The following is a 26218-nucleotide window of genomic DNA, read 5'->3' on the forward strand; positions in this document are numbered from 1 at the left end:
TGTATGGAGTCTGTTGCAAAGTAAATGACTTTAAAGCTGCATTTAGTAAGACTGACAATAGAGTGAGCTTGTGAATCTGAACGAGTACAACTACCAGGCTCTTCCCTTTCTACCGCTCTCTGACCCGCCTCCAAAACCACCACCTATAGGTGGCGCTGCTGTGCACCTTGTGGATTGTCAAATGTGCTGGCCAGTAAATAAACAGAAATTAATCTTTGACAACAGTATTCAGTAAATTACTGCTTTATTTCTTCTTGATTTATTAGTGCTTAGATGTTTGTTTGTTAAGAGACGGTCATGAATAATGCTAAATAAGCTATAAACCACTTACAAAAAACAACACTAACCAGTAGTATGCCAGTACTAACCTTACTGTGGTGAAACAAGCTAGGCTAATGTTAAGAGTTTGTAATGGAGTGTTACTGTAACCAGTAGCATCTTGGCTTTATTTATTTATTTGAAAATTCAAAAAAAAAAAAAAAAAAAGACAGATGCTTTTATTATTTTATTTCGGGCTCAGTATAATTCATTTGTTTTAGCTTGCTTTGCTTCATTACTAAACTTCTGTTTACTCAGTTTTGTCATGTAAACTGTTGCTGGCAACGGAGAGGTGGGGCAGTTCTTTCTTTGATGGTTGTTTATCCTCCTCGCACATGCAGTGATTGACACCCCATCAGACACGCCTCCTGGCTTTGATTGGCTGTTTTGATTTGGTTATGGCGCAAGCTTGTGAATAGATTGAGGAGGATGAGGCAGAGCCAGACGAGGCTTTTTTTTATTTATTTTTTTTACACAGATTCTTTTTTGTACTAGGACACAGTGAGAAATTTAGCATCTGCTGCATTAAGTAGCTCAATGTTGTGTGTATCTATCTTGTTCAGATAAGATATGACATAAAACCAACATTACTTGGATGACAGGTGGTGGTTATCAGCAGGGAAGATTCTTTTCTTTTAATTAAAAGAAAAACATTTTTTGTGTTCAATTAAATAGCAGTTGGACATGCCATATAACTAATCTAAACATCACACATTAGACCAGTGGTTCCCAAACTTTTTCTGCCGTGCCCCCCTTTAGTAGATGAGAATATTTTTGCGCCCCCCCCCCCCATTGACTAGGGATGCACCGATTCACGTTTTTCACTTCCGATACCCATTCATATCTATCTGAGGCTTGGTATCGGCCGATACTGATCCGATACCGATCTGATAAAACAGTGCTGAATCGACTTAAAACATTTTTTTTTTTAAACACAGACATACTGAATTACAAGTTTATTGAAAACTCTGCACCAGTATAGCACACTTAAACACACATAAAAACATGTAAAAACAGCACAACTTGCATTTGTTCAGTCAGGGCAATTATGAATATAACATTGAATGTTAAATACCAAAGAACCTGAAACAGACAAAAACAATAGGTTCACATCTTTGGTCAAACATGAAAAAAATAAACTGCAAGAAACCTTTGAAATGGTTCAAGAATTCTAAATATCATTTAAAATAAATAAGGAGATGAAAGAGAAACAGCAATACCTATGCGGCTAGTTTGCTAGCGTTGACATCACGCAGAGCACAAAGCATGTAACGGCCAGAAATATGTGTACTGTCTCTTTAAGGGAGCGAGTTGAGCGCGCGTATGGAATATTGTTGTTATTTAGCTTTCTGCCGTAGAAAACCACTGCTCTTTATTTTATCTTTATTTTATTTCTGTAAGTAACGCATTCAATGAGCTTTGGACAACTCACCAGTTCATGTATGAACAGTCAAGTAATGATGGAGCCCAGGTTTATTTTGGTCAACCAGCACATAAACGGACTAAGTGGAATAGCACCAGCGCGAGTACGAGTGAGTGATTCACCTCTTCTCTGCTTCGTGTTTCACTCGCCTGTTAACTGTCCAAGTTTTCTGTCCGTGTCGGAGTGTAACTCCGAAAAGCGTTACAAGCATAGAATTAGACTGAATAGATCTGTTTTAATGGATCGGTCACATTGTCACTGATACCAGATATAGAATTTTTTAAGATATTAATATCGGAATCGGTGCATCCCTAATATTGACACATGTGCACGTTTTACTTTCAAGCTCCGCGCCCCCCCTGCAATAGCTCCGCGCCCCACCTAGGGGGCGCGCCCCCCACTTTGGGAACCACTGCATTAGACTTAAGAGTTTTGATTTAAGAGTCAAAAGCAAACTTTTGATTAAACCAATCCCTGTTTTGCTGTTCTGAAGTGATGGTGGATGACTGGCTTCATAGTAATTTTCTTATATGTCCAGTACTGCTGTCAAAATCAATCATATAATCGGACTGTTAAAAAACTCCGGTCATTACACTGAGAAAATGGATCTTGGATCGTGGCAGGTAAAGCAGCACCAGATTGCATACTCTCACAAGTTTTCTTTATTTATTTTGACATCAACCGCCACATTTACTGCTCCGCATGACTGACAGGAGACACACAACTTTCCTTGGTTGACAAATGTGTTGTAGGTCAACCTGAACCGTGTGGACAACATCAACGCCCGTGTGGTAACGATGTCAGAGGTCACAACTCTGCCACAGAGGCTGTGATTTACATTCCGTGCAGTGCTGAGATGAAGTTGCATGCAAACTATATAAACTGCATTCCAGATCTGGCAAACTGAGGGCACATCTTGAAAATATTCACCCACCTGCAATTGTCTTCATCTAAATTTTCATCTTGAGTGCAAGTCAACTGTGAGAGACATGATCTTAAAAAAAAAAAAAACATCCGGAATTCACAATGTATGATTTTTAAAATTATTTGTGTGTTACTGCTGCAAGTATTTGAACACCTGTGAAAATCAATGTTAATATTTGGTACAGTAGCCTTTGCTTGCAATTACAGAGGTCAAATGTTTTCTGTAGTTTTTCCACCAGGTTTGTACACACTGCAGCAGGGATTTTGGCCCATTCCTCCACACAGATTTAATCCAGGTTGCTGAGAAACATGGATTTTCTATAGGGTTTAGGTCTAGAGACTGGCTAGGCCACTCTAGAACATGGGATAGTACTAGTCATTTTATGTCCTCCAAACACAGCGAGTGGAATTAAGAATTAAGACCAAAACATCTGACCACAGAACTTTCTCCCATGACTCCTCTGGATCATCCAAATGGTCATGTTCAAACTTAAGACGGACCTGGACCTGTGATTGAAGCAGGGGAACCTTCTGTGCCATACATGACTTTAAACTATGACTTAGTATATTACTCACAGTAACCTTGGAAACGGTGGTGCCAGCTCTCTTCAGGTCATTGACCAGCTCAGCTCCTCCCGTGTAGTTCTGGGCTGATTCCTCACCTTTCTAAGGATCGTTGCTACGCCACAGGGTGAGATCTTGCATGGAGCCCCAGTCTGAGACAGTCAAGTTTAGCTCCTTCCATTGTCTAATAATTGTTCTAACAGTTGATCTTTTTTTCACCAAGCTGCTTGGCTATTGCCCTGTAGCCCTTGTGTTGTCTTTGGACAGCGTTGTGGTCTATGCCATGTTAGTAGTTGGAGTCTTACTGATTGTGTGGGGTGGACAGGTGTCTTTATGCAGCTAACGGCCTCAAACAGGTGCTTTTAATTTAGAATAATAAGTGGAGTGGAGGTGTCAGACTAACAGGTATTTGAGGGACAGAATTTTTGCAGATTGGCAGGTGTTCAAATACTTATTTGCAGCAGTAACATACAAATAAATTATTTAAAAATCATACATTTTGATTTCCAATTTTTTTTGATTGTGTGTGTTGTGGAAATTTCCTGAAAATAGATGAGGACTCACGAGAGTCTCGTCTAGAACAAGAACTCTGAGGAGAGAGGGCAGTCCAATCTCCTTTATTCCGTTGTTATCACATATTTACAGTACATCTGGGCACACTGAGAACCTGAGGGGGAGAATGCACAGTAGACATCTTTCATCTCACATGTGCATTCCTCCTAATATGGACCTTTCCTGTTTCTAGCAGAACACAGAAAGAGCTGATGGTCAGCAGAGAGATGACAGACATCACATAGTACTTTCTGTCTCTAACCGGCGTCAGGAGAATGTGTACACACAAACAAGGACGTGATTACAAATGAATCACTGAACCAAATCACTGATCAACCTTATTCACAGTTTTTCTATGTACTAAATCATAATGTTCTTATGTGATCTTAAATGACATTAGCAAATTTCCCTCACAGTGTGTATAATATTTTAATGTATTGTAGTATTAATAGTCCACATATATATTGCCCAGGTACGTTTAAGATTCAGGACTGATGCCTAATATGTATTTTTTGCTACACGTGTGTGTAATTTTAGTGTAATGGTGGTTACAACAGATGGCAGATGGCAGAGCCACAGAGTTGAGGACTTGATCAGTCCTTAGCTTTTCACATGGGTGTTAATGGATTCACCCTCTAGAGGTCACCTCTCTGCACATTTATTGTACTGGAAGATGAACGTCGGTGGCTTGCACAATGGTACCAAAGAAGGAAACCTTCCCGACACACATGTTCCTGGGTTAGCTTAGCAGGACAGATCCAGGTCATAGTAAAACCAAGGAATTAATTCATCCATATTTTAATAATAGTAGTAGTTCACAAAGAGCACGTGTGTGTGTGTGTGTGTGTGTGTGTGTGTGTGTGTGTGTGTGTGTGTGTGTGTGTGTGTGTGTGTGTGTGTGTGTGTGTGTGTGTGTGTGTGTGCTACAGGATACAAATATGTGGTGAAGATTATGCCTCCCTCTGGTAGACTGCCTAGAGGAAAATACATTTGCTGCGTAGATGGCCCAGAATAAACATGAAATTAATGATGACTAAGGACTATCCCGTTTTTATTCATGTATTAAGAGGGTTAATTGTCTTTAATATTTAAAATTAACAAGAGTCTCATTACAAAGTGGTTTTATCAAAGGCTTAGTTTGCTTTTGCCAGAATGTTTGTGTGCTCTCCTCAGAATGTGCTAATATGTTGGTATTTGAAAGGCTTTTGGGTGCCTTGATGCAGTGCAGTGATGTTGCATTTGTCTTCTTTACCTGGGGCCAGAAACGGTTCACTCCTGTTAAGCAGTATCACAGGATCTCTGGATAAAATGCTCTGATCATCGAGTCATCGCAGTAGTGCCAACAGCACATTACAGCACAAGACTTAAGCTTGCTGAGCCTCGCTGAGCTTAAGGATGTAATTAAAGGTCTGTGCTCATGTTCCCAGAAAGTCTGGTGAAAGAGGTTTCTGGCCTGTGTGTGTGTGTGTGTGTGTGTGTGTGTGTGAGAGAGAGAGAGAGAGTGAAGAACATTTGTTATTGTTTATTTATACATACATATACACAATCTAAGCATTTCTGTTTTTGGAGACTTCCACTTTTATACATTTTATTCTACTCAATTTGGCACACAAAGGACGTTTGGGGGAAAACCCCTCAAATGACAGGCAGTCCATCACCTTCATCCTGAGACCTGTGTCTCTGCTTCAAGGCGTGTTTTACATTTCTGGAAGAGAAGCTTCCGTCATTTCCAGGTGCTCATGTACCATCAACACACACCAAACACCCACACTGAAGTGAGCTGAGGAACGTAACCTATCGTTACAGCTGAGAACTGTGAATATATGATACTTCTTACTACCTGCTGGGCGTCTGTGTAAATTAGGGGAAATTGGAGCAGATATGTAAAATGTCTGTAATGCATTTGCACACATGAATTAACTAAATTACTTAGGTGGGTTATTTGTATTTTTATGTTGAATACAAAAAAACAAACGACTAACTTTCTAAGAGTGTTTCTTACAGTGCTTTTCCTCATTTCATTTGACACCCCAATAAAGGATAATTTCAGAAGCTGTTGAAACATTAAATTGTTCATGATTTCTCAGTGGACACAGTGGAACTACATATGGATTATTGAGCTAATTTCAGTTAAAATGGATAAAGGGCAGAACAAACTACATAAACAATTTTTAATATTAAAATATTACTTGAAATAAATTTTCAGATTATCCATCAAATTTCTCTCTGATGTTTTTTCTGGTTTATCACTGACTAAACCTGTATTTTGACAATCAGTTTAATTGGCTCAGTATACACATAAATATGTACATTTAAAAATATTGATTAAATCATAAAATATGTATGTATGCATGTATGCTATTTTTAAACCCCCCAAAATGTGCTGGTTTTTTCATAGCTAATTATGCAGCACATAAGGAAAGAACTGTTGCCTTTTATACAAATGTACATTCGTATATTTAAAATTACGTTCTTTAATAGAATACATTCCAATCAAGCACTGGGTTTCTGGACTTTGCTCACCATTATTATTATTATTAGTAGTAGTATCTATGTATTTTATGTTCTTTAATTTTACATATTTTTACATTCTTATCTTTTTCTAAAGCAGAGGACTAAAACAAACTTGCCTTAATCAGTGGGAATTTTTCCTTTTCTTCCTGCCTGTGTGTGTGTGTGTGTGTGTGTGTGTGTGTGTGTGTGTGTGTGTGTGTGTGTCAGTTTGCAGCCCATCTATGGGGCGCGGTATCCTCCCGTGGACCCACGGGTGCTTTGCTCGTAAGTGCTCCAGCTCTGTGCATGGACACTGATCCCTTCATGGATGACTGCCCCCCTACACCCACCACGTCCTCCCTTCTCAGTTGTTCCTGTGGTGTATTCCAGTGTTGTTGGTGTATCCCAGTGTTGGTGTATCCCAGTATCGTTGATGTACACCAGTGTGTTGGCGTACACCAGTGTGTTGTCCATTGACCAAATCACCTGTCCAAGTCAAGCATTGCCCCCACACCCTCTCATTATTTCTCCTTCGATTTGGTTGGAAGATAAAGGTTTTTTTTTTTACTTAATCTCTAATAAAATTGTTTATATCTCATATTTTATCTTTCCAACTATTCAGGCTTCTTAAAGACACTCCAAAGACAAACACTGTGAACTTGAAATCAAAGAAGCCATCTACTTTCCACGAGTTTGCGCGGAGCACCAACGATGCCTGGGACATCGACGATGTGGAAGTCGATGACTTCCTCGCTCCGGCACTGCCCACTTCTGTTCCCACCCAATCACACTCCTCGCCTCAAACGACTCGTCTCAATGCCTCCAATCATTCAACCGCCAGGGAACCACAGCCACCCCCACTGGACAGGCTGGAGCCAGTAAGCACTGATATCTGTCAGGATCAGCTGAACGTGGACAGCGAGCTGGTCAATGGCAGAGTTGTGAAGTCAAGTAGTGATGCCCAGCTAAACAGTAATACAGGTATGAAGGCAATATGCACACCACCATACTATATCTGCACTTCGTAATATACACAAATACAGTTACAGGTAAGCTGTTCCCTATATGTAAACTGTACACTATATGTATGTTAAGCAGTGCCCTGGTAAATACAGTGTCCTGTGCACATTGCTTCTTGATGGGGTCGTTGTGCCAATGTGCTGATGGATGTCCTGCTGTCTCCCCGCAGTACGCGGGACTCTGCAGAAGCAGCAGTCTCTCCCCGCACGGCCCATCATCCCCTTGGTCGCCCGCATTTCCGATCAGAACGCGTCAGGAGCCCCGCCCATGACCGTGCGAGAGAAGACCCGACTGGATAAGTTCAGGCAATTGCTAGCCAGTCCCAACACAGATCTAGGTGAGTGAGAAAACCAAGCAAAAACATCAATAATAAGTGAAAATGAGGTGGGGGGAAGGGGGGTTGTGAGCCTGAAATGAATGACTTGACGTTAAATTTAGCTGTAGTCCGTTAGCAGTAGAGTCTGGAAGCCCCTTTGACTTTAGTTGAGAAGCAATGATGCTAAGATGTTTCTTGTAATATGGTACTAAGGTGATCTTGAAGTAACATTTTACTCCAGGGTGACTAAAGGTTTTAGTTTCACAAATCCTAATACACCTGCTCATCTCTCGTACCTTGAGGGTGTTGACCACTGTCTTTATTAGTCCACAGTCAAACCTGTGATGTTTGTGACTAAAAGCCAAATTAGGGGTGACTTAGATTTTGATTTTCCAATTTCTCCTCAAATAAAAGCCCAGGATTTTTAAGGATTGATCAGGCCATTTTCCACAGAATCCTGTGTACGTTTAAATTTGGGAACCTGGGAAATCTGATGGCTACAGTCATCCAACAACTTTTTCCAAGCAGTTCTCCTTAACCTATAATAGAAGTTGCTGTAATGTAATAAATTCAGTGCCATTTCTAACGCATTTTTCTTCATCCCAGAGCGCAGCAGGAAGTGCTCCACCTCTATGAGAGCAGGGCTAGATCAAATTAAACTTGATGGTAGCTGGCTAAGCACTAAACTCTGCTTCACGAGACAGGTTGCAGTCCGCAGGGAGCTACTGTACCACAGAATTTACCATTTTCTCTTATTATACTTATCAATGGTTTGATATTTTTCTGAAAAGTGTTAAGACATCACTGAACCTGGCAGTGAATTGGTCCCCCGGGACTGCAGCTAAGATTCACAGCTCTAGGGATATTGGGAACTGCTCACAGGAACTACAGCAAGAAGCGCTGAGAGCTACAAAGATTCTGTGTTTGAAGTTTGAACGTTTTTTTTTTTTTCTTCTCTCTTCCGACGCATTTTTCATTCTCCCAGCGGAACGTGTGTGCCAGGTACGCGTGTCTGTGATGGCAGGAGTGTTGAAACAGACGCAGTGTTATTTCAGGCTTCCTGGGGTCATGCTGGGAGAACCTTCTGTTCTCCAACCATGGCACCATCTCCTCGCTCTGCCATCAGGGATCTGTAAACGCGTCTCAGATCCGGTGGGGGTGTTAGGGGTGTGGACGCACTGTTACCGACCAGTCTGCACAAGATGTGACGACCTGATTAAAGAAACTTGCATTCGATTCCATCCTCACCTTGGGCCTCCATTGCAATGGTGATCAGGTAGCATCACGGTAGGGTGTGAGGACCCCCGTTGTCATGGAAACGTGGTCTGTATCTTTTGCCCGTTTTGTGCGGCGTGAATGTGGAGACTTTTCAAGAGCTGGAGTTTTATTTTTTCTTCACGACTTGTCTCAGCTGTCTGTTTGTCAGTCTTTGTTTGATGTTTGGCGAGCGCCCAACACCCTCATACCACACCACAGTTGACGCTGCAATCTTGCCATATGCTTCACACTGAGTTCAGCTGTGTTCACAGGGAAAAACAGCTTTACATAATTGCTTCTGAAAACCCTGAGGGTTGCAATTGAGTATTTTGTTTTGCTTTTTAAGGTACCACTCCCTCTGTGTCTGCCTATTAATCAGGAACATTAATTAAATTGCCCACCTGTCATCTTTTGAGGAAAATAAAACCCTTATGTGAAACTGCACTGAATATTTTGGTAAGGCAGATGGATTTGGAATTTAGCATGCGTAACCATGGTTACCATGGTGCCGATGTCTTTGCCGGAGTGATTCTTCAGAGGGCCAGCAGGGGGAGTATGACCTGTGAAAACGGAAGAGAAGGAGGTGTTTGTTTCAGTAGGGAAGCTTTCTCATAGCACCTTGCAAGCCAGCACACTCCTGCATCATTAAAGCAGTATCTTTTTCGGCAGGATTTAGATTCATTCAGTAATTTGTTAAAAGGATCATTCAGTATTAAACTTTTCACTTTTATGAGGTTGACCTCTGAGTCTCATTGTACTCTTTCACTGTGTGATATTTGTGATAAATTTGCTGCTTTTTTCCAGAAACTTTTGCACACATCTTCATAAACCGTAATGTTTGTAAACGTATCGGTTCACCGTATGTGCCTTCACCCCACTGCAAGAAGAATTTCATCATTTAAAACATGCCGGCTGCATAATGTGCCCTTGTCAGCAATAGCAATGCAGATGGGGGGGGGGGGGGGGGGGGGTACCGTTAATGCAGATATGACAGTAATGCACTTCGGACCCTTTCATTGGCTGTGTGCTCAAGGTTGTTGCTCCTCACCTTGCACCACCTCAGCAGAGAACCGTGGCCCTCTCACCAGACTTTGGGTTTAGCTGTCGCTGTTCTCCACTTAACTGCAGTCAGCATGTCTTCCTGACTCCCTGGGAACTGAACCAATAACCTTTGGTGATCTCACTGCTCCACCAGGTGAGTCGCAGGAGCGCCATGGTAACTGCAGCCTCATTAGAATATTTGGGACTTTTTTTTATCATTATCATTAGACTTGTTCTGCGTTTTCTTTAATCGGCTTTGACTTTGACAAGCTTAGTCTGCCACAACTGAACATTTAAAATGCTCAGAAACTTTTATTGTACGTGCTCCACTCCAACCTTAACACAACGTTCAGCACGTCACCATAATTTTTACACGCCACAATCTAGCACTTGTGAAGTGCTTCTTCACAATATGTTGTTTTTCAACACTCCTCCACAGATGATGGAAGCCATCTGTAAATACGTGGAGAAAAGCCTTTTTTGGGCGTTGATTTGAGTCGCCAAGCTTCGGGGATGAATTTTGAATACTAGCATAATTGTCCACAGCACAGCAATTACCTTTTAAGGATCGATGTGTCGCAATGCCTTAACTATCTCAGTGGAATGACTGTAGATCAAACTGGCCAGACAGTGCAAGGTGTGATTGCATTTGCTAATTAAAAATAATTGTTTATTGACATTGAAATGAAACGAGGAAGGACGTTGTAAATAAAATGGGCCATATCCTACAAAAGTGGCTGAGCGGCCAGTTTTATTTTGATCACCGTGTAAATATTTTATCATGCCCGATCGAATTGCCTGTGCCGTGATTTAATATATGTTGTTATAAAGTATTGATCTCTGCATGTTATTGATAACCAAGGTGTCCCCTGTTTGTGCTCTCTGATGCATATCTCCACCAATTAATTTTGTGTTTGTGTTTGTGTTTGTGTGTGTGTGTGTGTGTGTGTGTGTGTGTGTGTGTGTGTGTGTGTGTGTGTGTGTGTGTGTGTGTGTGTGTGTGTGTGTGTGATGGCCCAACAGAAGACTTGCGGAAACATAGCTGGTCTGGAATCCCACGGGAAGTGCGTCCTGTCACTTGGAGACTTTTGTCAGTAAGTGCAATACTAGTGTGTCCATCCTCACACCGGCCTCTGAGCCTACTGAAGCTTTTTGACAAATCTCTTTTAAATGCACCCCTAAAAGAGCACCACATGAAAAGTGCTCCTAATAAGTGAGTGTAGATCAGTAGGTGCATCTTGAGTGTGGTAGGTGAGGGTTTCATCAAATGCATTGTAAATAAACACAATAGATTCAAAGTATTCAGATCCTTTGCTGTAAACGCTATTGTTGATTTTGAATGGATATAATTACCATTTTACACAAAAGCATTCAGAGCATTTGTTGAGACACTCCGCACTGTGGTCAGGAAAACCCTGTGTGCTTCAGATATTTCACCTGTATCAAGAACTCAGTTGGTGTTCGTCCAGCAGTTTGAATTGACTGGACATAGTTTGGAAAGGTGTTCACCTGGGTTTGTAAGGTCTCCCAATTTACATTACATAATCAGGAAAACAAAACAAGCCCATTAATGCAAGGTTGCTGTGGATCAAGACACAGATCAGAGCAATATCTAAGGCTTTGAGTGTCTCCTGGACTACAACAGTATTGAAATGAAAAGCTTGGCAGAACCCTGAACCCTCCTAGAGTTGGGCATCTGTGCACCACAGGCATTAGTCAGGGAGCTATGAAAGAACCCATTGGTCATGCAAAAAAAAAAACTAAAATCTTGATTCATGTTTCAGACCTGACCTGGTCATGTAGGTTTCTCCTTTTCAGTTTGCAAAGAATTCAACCTTTTTTCTCTCTGGAAGCTGCCAGCCTTTTGTAGTATCAAAGCTTTTTTGTCGTATCAAGGCAATTTTCTACTTGCACTTTCTCAACAGGCCATCAGGCCTCTGCAATTGATCCAGAATGAAGCAGCAACAGTTGATCTTCGGTCATCCAAAGTTCACTAAAGTTCACTCATGTTACTCCATTTTCTCTGGTTCCTTCACTGGCTTCCAGTATCTGCTTGTAGTATCTGCAGATCTAGCACTTGTGTGCAGTGCTTGCGGCAGTATTCAAAGCCCCATCCGTTCCTCCAGCCTCCACTACGGCTTAGCTTCAAATACCATCCACGTCTCATAGAAGACGAACAGCGAGTTTACCCCGTCAAGTTGATGGAGCACAAACAACACACTACACTGGATCCCAGGTGGTGGAAGAACCTTTCACTGGCTGTCTGAGCCACAGAGTCCCTTATCATCTTCAAACGCAGCCTGAATACTCCACTGTTTGTGGAGCGTTTTAAATGAACACTAATCCTGCACTCATATTGTTTTGCACTATGATTGTGTAACTGAGCCCTTTTAGCTCTTAGCACTCTGGCAGTGTCCTAGTTCAGTGGTATCTTGGATTCTAACCTATTGTATTGGCTATGGTGTTTTCTGTGAGGAGATCGCAAAGCACTTGTAAATTTGTTGGATGGCCAACAGTACAAATCAGGCTTCTGTGTGATAAAGTGGAAGCCATTGTTAACTAAAACGCACGACACCATGTGTTGTTAAACATGTAAAGGACTGGCAGCACGTTGGTAAAGGAGTCAGTGGTCTGTGGTTTCTCTAAGTTTTTCGTGGATCAGTTTCAGTGTGAATCCATATTAGAATGGTGGAAAATCGACTAATCTGAGCTACTTCAAATGAAACATCGTTAATTGCGCTAGACTAGATGGGGCCGATATGTCAAGACCTGGCAACCTTGTGGGGTTTCCTCGTGCAACAGTGTTGAGAGTTCAAAGAAAATGATCAACTAAGAACATGTAGCCAAGGAGATCCTGTGAATGTAAAGATCTCATCCACCAAACAGGACGTCTAGAATCGTGCTGACGAACTGGCGCTGCACAATCATTAAGCAAATTATACTCGAATGCTACACTTGTGCTTCAGTTATTTCACAACTCATCGCTCCTCAGCACAGATGGGCCGGAACAGCAGACGACCCAGTTCAAGTGTCATTGCTGTCTAAGGGAAGTGGTCATGGGTCCATTGGGCAAAATTGCAAAATTCGGATCAGTGGACAGTGGAAAAACATCAGCTGGACGGATGAATACAGATTTCTGATGCAATGTGCGGATGGGAGCAATTCATGATGAATTTGTTAACAATGCAGTGGAGATGCAGTAATGGTGTGGGGGGTGTTTTCTTGGCACTATTATGTCCTCTTATGCCGGTGGATGGATGTTTTGGACAGTAGAGTTTATCTAAGCATTGTGACCAACCAAGTTCATCCCTTCATGGCAGCTGTTTACCCAGAAGGACACGTTCAGGATATCGGTGCACCATAACACAGGGTTTGTATGATCATGGATTGGTTTCAGAAAACTCACAAAGTTTTCTTTTCTTCCCTGGCCTTCACAAGACACAAACCTTCGTCCTACAAAGCATCTTTGGGTCACGGACAGGCTGTTCACAGCATGTAAATGTAGAATTATTTCATAACCTGTTTGAATCTGTGCTGCAATGAATTTCTGCATTGTAGATGTTAAAATATCAACATGGGCAATAAAATACAGGTGTATCTCAATAAATTAAAATATCAAGAAGTTCATTTGTTTCAGTAATTCAATACAAAATGTGAAATGAATATATTCATGACGGTGATCTGTTTCAAGTGTTTATTTCTGTTAATGTTGAGGATTATGGCTTACAGCCAATGAAAACCCAACAGTCATTATCTCAGAAAATTTGAATATTATATATGACTAACTGAAAAAAAGATTTTTAATTCGGAAATGTTGGCCTGCTGAAAAGTATGTACAGTAAATCCACTGAAAACTTTTGCACAAATTACTGCATCAGTGCGGCGTGGCATGGAGGCGATCAGACTGTGGTACTGCTGAGGTGTTATGGAAGCCCAAGTTGTCTTGGTAGCAGCCTTCAGCTCGTTTGCATTGTTGGGTCTGGTGTCTCTCATCTTCCTCTTAACAATACCCCACAGATTCTCTATGGGGTTTAGGTCAGGCGAGTTTGCTGGCCAATCAAGTACAGTGCTACTGTGGTTATTAAACCAGATATTAGTATTTTTGGCAGTGTGGACAGGTGCCAAGTCCAGCTAGAAAACAAAATTTCCATCTCCAAAAAGCTTGTCAGCAGAGGGAAGCCTGAGGTGCTCCAAAATGTCCTGGTAGATGGCTGCGCTGACTTTGGTCTTGATATAACACAGTGGACCTACAGCAGCAGATGACACGGCTCCCCAAACCATCACTGACTGTGGAAACTTCACACTAGACCTCAAGCATATTGGATTCTGTGCCTCTCCTCTCTTCCTCCAGACTCAGGAACCTTGATTTACAAATGAAATGCAAAATTTACATTCATCTGAAAACAACACCTTGGACGACTGAGCAACAGTCCAGTTCTTGTTCTCCTTGGCCCAGGTAAGACACTTCTGGCGTTGTCTCTTGGTCATGAGTGTCTTGACACCAGGGATGTGGGAGTTGTAGCCCATGTTCTGGATACGTCTGTGTGTGGCGGCTCTTGAAGCACTGACTACAGCAGCAGTCCACTCCTTGTGAATCTCCCCCAAATGTTTGAATGGCCTTTTCTTGACAATCCTTTCAAGGCTGCGGTTATCCTGGTTGCTTGTGCACCTTTTCCTACCACAGTGTTCCCTTCCACTCAACTTGTGCACCTTTTCCTACCACAGTGTTCCCTTCCACTCAACTTGTGCACCTTTTCCTACCACAGTGTTCCCTTCCACTCAACTTGTGCACCTTTTCCTACCACAGTGTTCCCTTCCACTCAACTTTCCATTAATATGCTTGGATACAGCACTCTGTGACCAGCCGGCTTTTTATCAATGACCTTTTCTGTCTTACCCTCCTTGTGAAGTGTGTCAATGCCTTCTGGACATCTTTCAAGTCAGCAGTCTTCTCCATGATTGTGTAGCCTACTGAACCAGACTAAGGGGCCATTTTAAACACTTAGGAAGCATTTGCAGGTGTTTTGTGTTAATTAATCTAAATAATAGCAAGTCTGACATCCACATCACCTACTGTCCGTAATCTGGGTGTTATCTTGGACTCAGCTCACATTGGAAGCCCATATCAATAACATTACTAAAACTGCTTTCTTCCATCTAAGAAACATCGCTAAACTCCGCCCTTCACTCACTGACTCTGTGGCTGAAACTCTTGTTCATGCTTTTGTTACGAGTCGTCTGGACTACTGCAATGCTCTGTTGGCTGGACTGCCGGCCAGTAAAATCAAGAAGCTCCAGCATGTGCAATTCTGCTGCCAGGGTCCTGACACGGTCTAAATCATCTGAGCACATCACCCCAAAACTGATATCGCTTCACTGGCTACCCATCCAATACCGCATTCAGTACAAGACATTACTCTTGGTCTTCCGTTCACTACAGAACCTGGCCCCTCCTTACCTGTCCTCGCTAGTTTCACGCTACTGTCCTGCATGTTCTCTCCGTTCCGCTGATGCTCACCTCTTGGTTGTTCCCCCAGTCCGGCTACAAGGGTTCGGTGAACGAGCCTTCAGCGTTGTTGGCCCAAAGCTTTGGAATTCGCTACCCATTTCCCTGCGTTCCTGCACTTCACTCAAGACTTTCAAATCTGAACTGAAAAAACTCCTGTTTCGGACTGCTTTTAATATTTCTTAATTGTTTTATATTATTTACTGCTGTACCTGACCTTTCTCCCATTTTATCTGTACAGTGTCCTTGGGTGTTTATGAAAGGCGCTTTAAATAAAATGTATTATTATTTTTTATTATTATTACTTACATTTTCAGAGATAATGAATTATGACAGAATTAAACACTTGAAATAGATCACTCTGTCATGAATCTATATATATGTGCTTCACTTTTTGTATTGAACTACTGAAATAAAACTTTTTGATGATATTCTGATTTATTGAGATGCACCTGTATCTTTCAAAAAAGGATAAATTATCACTCATTGATAATGAGGAATTGTGTGTTCTATTTCTTGCAAAAGCTTTACATTGGCAAAGCCAAGAGAAGACCATTAGAAATAGAGATTAGTCATCATTTCTAGTGACAAGGCATTTTAACACAAGCATTTTAATACTAATGGACATCACATTGCCGTTGCATTGCGTATGTTTTTATAGCCAGTTCGTGGTATGGCAGAAACGTAAGGAGAAACGTCCCCCATGGAGTAAATGTTATGATTTTAAACAGCTACTTTTTCTAACTTAAACTACTTTCACCTTGCAGAAGCACTTTGCTTACGCCGCTGATGAAGCACCTGTGTCAAAAACATCTTGTTCTCTGGAAACCTTGTGCACTTCACCTCAATTTTGACTGTCTCTACTTTGACCACTACAATTGGATAATTATATCCTTTTTTCTCTGTGCCCCCCCATTAGTGCTTCATGACTGTTTACGCATGGTTCATTAAAGTGGAAAGTGTTTGTCTGTGTGTATGTGTTGGCCTGCGTACATGTTTAAACCAAATCCTGCAGGCGTAGTGATTTCAGAGCTTGCTCAGGGGTGGGGCATAAATAAATCCCCACCTGCCCTGGCTCCCTTATGCCCCGCCTACTTGCCTTGCCTGCATTGTGTAGCATTTTCAAAAGGATTAGCCATGAAATCCTTATTACGCACTTATAAGCTTAAGGGAGGGTTGCCTTCCAATTACTGCCATTTACAATGGAGTGAAATGTTCAGTAGCGATTCAGAGAAGTGTTGAACCAGACGCTCGTGCCCATCACACATATTCAAGTGGGCGGACGGCACACATGTTGGCCACACCCCCTCTCGAGTGGGCGGAGACCACACACACACACACGCTCTTCATATGTACTTGAGGTGTTTTGCGGGAGAGTTGTTGGTGTGAAGTGATTCCAAACTCCAGTCATTATTTATACATCTCCAGTGCTTGGCAGCAGGGCTTGTGAAAACTCATTAGAACGAAAGAGATTAGAGCAAAAGAGAGGACGAGAGATGCCATGAAGAAGTGGTTTAGAACTGTTAAGAAATGTTTTATGAGAAGACTAGCTACTTCCTGTCCCTGTTGCTTTAAAAAGGACTGCTAAATGCCAGAGGGTGAATGGAATTAAATGGTTTAAAACAAAAACATCAAAGTTTCTCACATCTTTACAGCCAAAAGGTTTGAGCAGCAGCTCACTGGTACTTGGTAGCAGAAATGCTAGTGTTCTACTGTCCAAAACCTACAAATAAGGAAATGTACAGATTTTATTTCTTATTTTATGTGTAATACATACTTTTACTTTGCAAAGTTGAAAAATGTACATTTTTCATGTTTAGCTCCATTCACTTTCATTCATTATGGGCTTTTGTTACGGAGTGGTCATTCTCCTCAGTATATATTCTCAGTTCTCTCAGTACTGGTTCTCTTATGGTGATGTTTTATTTTTTCTTGAGGATGAGAATTTGAATGGAATTTGAAGTCATTGCTCTTTCAGTATTTGGTTTGATTTTGACATGTTCACTTGTATTTTCTCTCTCTCTCTCACACACACACACACAAACACTCTTTCTTTCACTCTCACACACACACACACACACACACACACGCTCTCACTCTCACACACACTCCCTCCCTCTCTCTCTCTCTTTCTCTCTCTCTCTCTCTCTCTCTCTCTCTCTCTCTCTCTCTCTCTCTCTCTCTCTCTCTCTCTCTCTCTCTCTCTCTCTCTCTCTCTCTCAGGGCTACCTCCCAGCTAATATGGAGCGCAGGGAACTTGTTCTCCAAAGGAAAAGAGAAGAGTATTTTGGCTTCATTGAGCAGTATTACCACTCCCGAACAGATGAGCACCACAGAGACACCTATAGGCAGGTGAGAGATCCTACAGGCATTCAGGCTCTCAGCAGGAATAACGGCCTTCCTGAGGGGTGGAGTTAAAGAACTGTCAATCAATCCCTACAGCAAAAGAAGAAAAATACAAACAGCTTTATAGTGTAGTGTGTGCCTTTAAAAAATCAGTGGTGATGAACCAAGCAATAACCGTCTGGATATAATCCTTAAGATAGTACTTAAGTGTCATCCGGTCACAGTCTATATCTTTGTGTTTAGAAAAGATCATAAAGATGAATGCAATCAAAGACCCAATATTGAGGAACACATTAGCTCAGGTACCATTAGTACCAATAGGAGAGTCACATTTCACATCAACACCACCTAGTGGTGGGGGGTGGTGTAATGCAATGAAGAGAGTTTTCCTCCCTTTTTACAATTTACAGATTTGTAGATATTTGTCTTTTAGCATCTCCCAATTGCATCCTTCCGAATAATTACCCAAACGAGTATGGCGAGGCCTACACTACCGCACAGAGCTCGTCCAACATGCGCTCCCAACGCCGCAGGACAAGGAGGCGACTTCCAGGGACGTCCAGGAGGTCACGTCTAGGAGGTCACGTCTAGGAGGTCACGTCTACGAGGTTACGCTGCCTCGCTGGACAGAGCGACCAGTCCGGCCGACTGCGCCAATACTTTAATTGACCTTTTAGTGTTGACGGCAACTTGGCAGCGGGGTGGGGGTGCTGCCGTTGGCACGAAGACAGACACGGCGGACATTGCCGTCCTCTCTCTGACCTCAGAGAGGCTGAATCCATACCCGTCCCTCTCAGAGAAGGCAGAACCACGTCTCTTTTCAAAACATTTGCATTTATGGTAATGTGGAATTTTCCACCCTGCAAAAAGAACAGCGCATGGGATTCGTGGTGAGGTGATGCAAATGCAGCAGGAGTCATGGAGAGAGGGAGGAAGAACGGAGGAGAGAGGGAGGAAGAACGGGGAGGAGAGAGAGAGGAAGAACGGAGGAGAGAGGAAAGCGGGAACATGGAAGGAGTTCTTGGGGTGGCAGGGGTTGAGGAGAGAGGGAAGTTCCTTTCTACTCCACGTGGAGCCACCCATGTTCTTGTTTGGTTGGGCGATGGAGCTCTGAGTGGGTTCAGCTCGTTATGAAGTCCGATCAATACCCTGCTGTTTGGGCTTGATTGATTTCCTGAGCTTACTGTAAAGGACAAAGGCATGTAACTCTGTTTAGCACTTTCTGAATTTATTGATCCACTCACACATTTTCACAATGAATACCTCTGTTTTTGTGATGCGCTATGTGTGTGTGTGTGTGTGTGTGTGTGTGTGTGTGTGTGTGTGTGTGTGTGTGTGTGTGTGTGTGTGTGTGTGTGTGTGTGTGTGTGTGTGTGTGTGTGTGTGTGTGTGTGTGTGTGTGTGTGTGTGTCCTAGATTCATATTGATATCCCCAGGACAAATCCACTGATTCCTTTGTTCCAGCAGCCACTGGTACAGGAGGTGGGTGCCCTCTACTGCTCCACCCTCTACTCTCTCCACCCTCTACTCTCTCCACCCTCTACTGCTCCACCCTCTACTGCTCCACCCTCTACTCTCTCCACCCTCTACTCTCTCCACCCTCTACTGCTCCACCCTGTATTCTCTCCACCCTCTACTCTCTCCACCCTCTACTGCTCCACCCTCTACTCTCTCCACCCTCTACTGCTCCACCCTGTATTCTCTCCACCCTCTACTCTCTCCACCCTCTACTGCTCCACCCACTACTGCTCCACCCACTACTGCTCCACCCTGTATTCTCTCCACCCTCTACTGCTCCACCCTGTATTCTCTCCACCCTCTACTCTCTCCACCCTCTACTCTCTCCACCCTCTACTGCTCCACCCTCTACTCTCTCCACCCTCTACTCTCTCCACCCTCTACTGCTCCACCCTCTACTCTCTCCACCCTCTACTCTCTCCACCCTCTACTGCTCCACCCTGTATTCTCTCCACCCTCTACTGCTCCACCCTGTATTCTCTCCACCCTCTACTCTCTCCACCCTCTACTGCTCCACCCTCTACTCTCTCCACCCTCTACTCTCTCCACCCTCTACTGCTCCACCCTCTACTCTCTCCACCCTCTACTCTCTCCACCCTCTACTGCTCCACCCTGTATTCTCTCCACCCTCTACTCTCTCCACCCTCTACTCTCTCCACCCTCTACTCGCTCCACCCTCTACTGCTCCACCCACTACTGCTCCACCCACTACTCGCTCCACCCTCTACTCTCTCCACCCTCTACTGCTCCACCCTCTACTGCTCCACCCTCTACTCTCTCCACCCTCTACTCTCTCCACCCTCTACTGCTCCACCCTGTATTCTCTCCACCCTCTACTCTCTCCACCCTCTACTGCTCCACCCTCTACTCTCTCCACCCTCTACTGCTCCACCCTGTATTCTCTCCACCCTCTACTCTCTCCACCCTCTACTGCTCCACCCACTACTGCTCCACCCTGTATTCTCTCCACCCTCTACTGCTCCACCCTGTATTCTCTCCACCCTCTACTCTCTCCACCCTCTACTGCTCCACCCTCTACTCTCTCCACCCTCTACTCTCTCCACCCTCTACTGCTCCACCCTCTACTCTCTCCACCCTCTACTGCTCCACCCTGTATTCTCTCCACCCTCTACTGCTCCACCCTGTATTCTCTCCACCCTCTACTCTCTCCACCCTCTACTGCTCCACCCTCTACTCTCTCCACCCTCTACTCTCTCCACCCTCTACTGCTCCACCCTCTACTCTCTCCACCCTCTACTCTCTCCACCCTCTACTGCTCCACCCTGTATTCTCTCCACCCTCTACTCTCTCCACCCTCTACTGCTCCACCCTCTACTCTCTCCACCCTCTACTCTCTCCACCCTCTACTGCTCCACCCTCTACTCTCTCCACCCTCTACTCTCTCCACCCTCTACTGCTCCACCCTGTATTCTCTCCACCCTCTACTCTCTCCACCCTCTACTGCTCCACCCTCTACTCTCTCCACCCTCTACTCTCTCCACCCTCTACTCTCTCCACCCTCTACTGCTCCACCCTCTACTCTCTCCACCCTCTACTCTCTCCACCCTCTACTGCTCCACCCTCTACTCTCTCCACCCTCTACTGCTCCACCCTGTATTCTCTCCACCCTCTACTCTCTCCACCCTCTACTCGCTCCACCCTCTACTCGCTCCACCCTCTACTGCTCCACCCACTACTGCTCCACCCACTACTCGCTCCACCCTCTACTCGCTCCACCCTCTACTCTCTCCACCCTGTACTCTCTCCACCCCTACTCTCTCCACCCACTACTCGCTCCACCCTCTACTCCTCCACCCTCTACTCCTCCACCCTGTACTCTCTCCACCCTGTACTCTCTCCACCCCTACTCTCTCCACCCACTACTCGCTCCACCCTCTACTCCTCCACCCTCTACTCCTCCACCCTGTACTCTCTCCACCCTGTACTCTCTCCACCCACTACTCTCTCCACCCTCTACTCCTCCACCCTCGACTCCTCCACCCTCTACTCCTCCAAATGGGGCTGTTTATTAAAATCTCCAAACTTGCCTTTCTCAGCATTTTATGAACACTTTAATCTTTGGAAAATTGTGTGAAAGTGGCTGTGGCATAAGATTTGGGATCTGCTAATTGGTGGCTCATAAATGTCAGTGTTCATTAAGGGCGTTAGCTGCCTCGTGCACCTTCGCACATGTAAACAGGTCCTCGTGTCTCCACTCATCTGTTACCTTGAAATTTTCAACACTTTACACTTTGATCCATGTTTAACAACTTCACTCCGTAACCTGAGGGACAGAAACCTAGCAGAGATCATCCAGGTTGCAGCTGCATCTACAACCTTGACGTAATCGGCTGTGAACTTTTTATTTTGTGAACACGAGAAGTGTGAAATCTAAGAGGGTGTTGTATCAGATAATGTCAGAATATATACGCAGTTTTTAAATCATTTTCAGTGACTGTTGTAATGGAGTTGCTTTTATGTGATGTTGCAGATCGCCCAACAGGGGGAGCCCTGGTTGTGTCATGACATTTTCAAAACTTGGGAAGTTTCAGCCCACTCAGCTAAGCATACGTAAAAGTACTATTTACATTTAAAATTTAAAAGTACTATTTAAATTGGATATCCTATGCAAGTGTCAGTTCTGGTGTCAGTTCTGGTGTCAGTACTGGCTCTCTCGGGTGCTGCCCTGATTTGGGTTTTCCTGTTTTGCCCATTTTGGTTTGGTTATATCTGCGTAAAGCTTTTACCTGGAGCACTTACAATGTTGCAGTTGGTATTAAAAGCCCCAAATCTGTTGCCTTCCTGCCCCTTCCTGCCGGGTGTTTAAGGGGCTGTTGTGTGTTTGTTGTGTGCAGGTCTTTGAGAGGATTTTGTTTATCTGGGCCATCCGACACCCAGCCAGTGGCTATGTCCAAGGCATCAACGACCTCGTCACACCCTTCTTCGTCGTCTTCCTCTCCGAGTTTGTAGGTGAGTGTGTGCGTTTTGCACTGTGTCACTACATTTCAATGAAGAGCACTAAAACAGGTTGTGTTGGCTAACTACATTTCAATGAAGAGCACTAAAACAGGTTGTGTTGGCTAGAAATAAAATGATTTGGGCTGCCGGCAGCCAGAAGAACAATTCACTAGATGCCCTGTGCTCTGGTCCTTATGAACCACAGTGTGGCACGCTCACCAGCCCCCCCTGGAGGCTACTGATGAATTGCGTGAAACTACATGTGCTGTTGCCAGAGCTGGGAGGGGGGGGACGCCTGCAACCTCCTCCTGGCCAGGAAAAACTCCACAGACTGCGGACTCTGACCAAGGCGCTGCCCCCTCCTCTTCATTAATGTGTCTGGTGTTTGACTGGCAGGGCCGCTGACCAATCAGCGGGGGGGGGGAGCAGGGCCTTTTCTCATTACTATTCTCTAGCCCCTCCCTTCATTCAGCTCCTCTGCTGTGAAGGTTAATTACTTCTAGATAGTTAAGGATTACAAGAGGACAAAAAAGCCACCCATTGATCCGTTAGCGGTGCTCATCAGCCCTGCAGTGTTGCCTGTCTGAGGGCGTCGGGACATCCCCTCAGATCCCCTCAGATTAGCCACAGCACTGATCGATTTCAGCCCTTTCTCTCTTCTCTTTCTCTCTTCTCTTTCTCTTGTGCTTTCCTCGTTAGTCTGTCCCACTCTCTCTCTCTCTCTCTCTCTCTCTCTCTCTCTCTCTCTCTCTCTCTCTCTCTCCCACTCCCTCTCTTCCACAGACTGACGCTCTTTCGCCCTCTCTCTCTAACCCACTCTCTCTCTGTGTCCCCCCCCTCTCTCTCTCTCTCTCTTTCTTTCTTAAGCTCTCTGCTGAATAAAAGCAGGTTTTTCATCCTGCCTCTTCACTCCCTTCTGTTTGGGCCTTTATGCTGCTAATTTGTTTGGCTGTGTGTGTGTGTGTGTGTGTGTGTGTGTGTGTGTGTGTGTGTGTGTGTGTGTGTGTGTGTGTGTGTGTGTAAGGCTGTAAGAGAGACAGAGGCAATAGCTCACGCTGAACGAGCTTCATCGATCTGTCCAGGTTTAAATATTTGCCGAGACTCACGCGGGTGTTCCATGCGCGGGAGCACACGCCGGCCGGCATCTCGACCAATCACGGCCCTCCTCCCCCCCCCCCCCCGTGTACGTCGGAGGCTTGTCCAGAAGCCGTCTCTGGAACAGCAGGTCCGCGTCTGGCGGTCGGGGTGACATGGACACGGGTGAGGCGGACGCTGTCTCCGCTGGCCAGCCCACCGTGACTCCCTCCTTCCCAGCAGAGCTGTCATCCCACCTGCCTGGAGAACGTGGCTGGGGCTCCGTGTTACAGGCTGCATGGCCCAGTGGCTTTCTGGGCCTGCCTGACGTGCAGCTGCCTTCACACAGATCCTCCGCAGAAATAGTGTGTGTGTGTGTGTGTGTGTGTGTGTGTGTGTGTGTGTGTGTGTGTGTGTGTGTGTGTGTGTGTGTGTGTGTGTGGAGTATTGGCTCTTCTGAGTTCAATAGCAGGTAGTGAAGTGCTTTAAAAAGGGGCCTGCAGGCTCAGGAGTCACACCGGCCTTTCATTTAAAGTACTGATATTGATAAGCTAAAGCATTTGAAGTGGAAAGACTGAAAGAGTAAATGTGTGTGTGTGTGTGTGTGTGAGGGACTCCGCTTCCAAAGGACAGACCATCATGCTCAGTTTGACACCTAGGTAGCACATCAGAATAGTACAATAGACACACTCTCTCTCTCTCTCTCTCACACACACACACATCATTAAAGGGTGGGTTTGTTTTAACAGCAGTACTTGATTAGTCAGCGTGTGTCCATGTTGGTGCTGAATGTTTTAATGTCTGTGGTATCATTTCCCCACCACTGTCTCCTGGTCTCCTGGCTCTCTCATGTATCGCACCATTATAGATTCCTCTCGAGTTTGTGACTCTAGCTTGTCAAGACTCTAGATAAATAACCCGATGCCCCTAGTGCTCTGAGCTCCTGCGGCATTCTGAGTGCTAACCTCACTTTGTACTTTCAAACAGAATATTCTCTGTTTTTATGGCGTTTGGTACTGTGCACGCAGCTGCAGTCCTCCGTGTCCATCGCCGTGGTGAGGACTGGGACTCTCGGAGACGGAGAGGGTCAGGGTTAATGGTCTGAACTCACAGGGGTGTGTCATGCATTCAGGTGGCCAGCGATGATGATCTCTTTCTCCCTTCTGCCCCTCCCATAATCCCTTGTTTCATTGGCCCCTTCCCCTCTCTGCCCTCTCCTCATCACCCCCGTTGCCCCAGAAGCCTGTGCTGCAGGGCAGGGATTGGCCGATCTTGCCGCGTCAGAGGGGGCGGGGTCCTGTAACGAGCCTCTGTCTTGCACATGCTCGGTGCGTGGTCGGATTCCAAAAAAGCGTCTATGGGGAGTTCAAGCCCCTACATGTGGTTACAGATGAGAGAAGCATTGGGACCGAGAGCTGCTAGCAGCTCCAGGCGTTGGATGCGGAGCTGTAGAGTGAACTTTAGATTTGCCCAGTCCGCCCAGTTTTGCCCGGTTCAGCCCACCTCTGAGAGAAGCAACAGCACTGACAATCAGGACCGACTGAAGGGTCTCCCAGCATCCACATTTCTCTTCTGCTATTCTGCTGTAGTTTGCTTATATTTGTTCTCTCTTCACCCCCACCTCTACCTCCTCTCCCTCTCCGTCTCCCCCTCATCTCCTCTCTCGTCCGTGCTCTCTCTCTCCTCTTTGAATGTGACTTACTGCTTAGTGGTGCAGATGTTGTACGGGCACAGTTAGCAGCGGGGCTAGAAGGTTGGTAGAAGGAGTAGAGAGAGGTTGTCTAGAGGCAGATGGACGAGAGAGGTTGTGTATAGAGGCAGATGGAGAGAGAGGTTGTGTACTAGAGGCAGATGGAGAGAGAGGTAGTGTACTAGAGGCAGATGGAGAGAGAGGTAGTGTACTAGAGGCAGATTGAGAGAGAGGTAGTGTACTAGAGGCAGATTGAGAGAGAGGTAGGGTACGAGAGAGGCAGAGGGAGAGATGTAGGGTACGAGAGAGGCAGAGGGAGAGAGAGGTAGGGTACGAGAGAGGCAGAGGGAGAGAGAGGTAGGGTACGAGAGAGGCAGAGGGAGAGAGAGATGGGGTACAAGAGAGGCAGAGGGAGAGAGAGGTAGGGTACGAGAGGCAGGGAGAGGTAGGTAGGGTACTAGAGGCAGAGGGAGAGAGAGGTAGTGTATTAGAGGCAGAGGGAGAGAGAGGTAGTGTACTAGAGGCAGAGGGAGAGAGATGTAGTGTACTAGAGGCAGAGGGAGAGAGATGTAGTGTACTAGAGGCAGAGGGAGAGAGAGGTAGGGTACTAGAGGAAGAAGTAGGGTACGAGAGGCAGAGGGAGAGAGAGAGGTAGGGTACTAGAGGCAGAGGGAGAGAGAGGTAGGGTACTAGAGGCAGAGGGAGAGAGAGGCAGGGTACTAGAGGCAGAGGGAGAGAGAGGTAGGGTACTAGAGGCAGAGGGAGAGAGAGGTAGGGTACTAGAGGCAGAGGGAGAGAGAGATGGGGTATGAGAGGCAGAGGGAGGGGTAATGAATGGGGCTACAGAGCCCAACACTGCTGCTGGGTACAGTGACAACCTACTGTTGGGGGAGCTCACAACACACACCCTGAGGAAACACTAACTAGCTAAAGCACTTAATCTACGTGTTATCTGTGATCTCTTGAATGGTGTGTGTGTGTGTTTGTCTTACAGAGGAGGATGTGGAGAACTTTGAAATGGCTGCTCTGCCTTTAGAGACACAACGCAACATTGAAGCTGACAGCTTCTGGTGTATGAGTAAGCTGCTCGATGGAATACAGGTGTGTGTCTGTCTGTCTGTCTGTGTGTGCGTGTGTGTGCGTGTCTGTATTTGTGTGAGCATGCCTGTCCTCAGTTTGGACGTTATATTTCCTGCGGTCTATCACAGTGACATTACG

At 45.0% G+C, this 26218-nt stretch overlaps 1 protein-coding gene across 1 annotated transcript in view; it reads left to right on the top strand.

Moving 5' to 3' along the window:
* Positions 1–26218, top strand: part of tbc1d22b (TBC1 domain family, member 22B) — a 47349-nt gene that overhangs the window by 9236 nt on the left and 11895 nt on the right. Inside the window, exons 3-10 of the mRNA XM_077001281.1 lie at positions 6503–6559; positions 6897–7255; positions 7464–7631; positions 10932–11002; positions 17638–17766; positions 19177–19242; positions 22134–22248; positions 25995–26101. Coding sequence (XP_076857396.1) covers positions 6503–6559; positions 6897–7255; positions 7464–7631; positions 10932–11002; positions 17638–17766; positions 19177–19242; positions 22134–22248; positions 25995–26101 — 1072 coding nt within the window. The remainder of the gene's footprint in view (positions 1–6502; positions 6560–6896; positions 7256–7463; positions 7632–10931; positions 11003–17637; positions 17767–19176; positions 19243–22133; positions 22249–25994; positions 26102–26218) is intronic.

Source organism: Brachyhypopomus gauderio, chromosome 4 (assembly GCF_052324685.1).
Source record: "Brachyhypopomus gauderio isolate BG-103 chromosome 4, BGAUD_0.2, whole genome shotgun sequence".
Classification (NCBI taxonomy): Eukaryota; Metazoa; Chordata; class Actinopteri; order Gymnotiformes; family Hypopomidae; genus Brachyhypopomus; species Brachyhypopomus gauderio.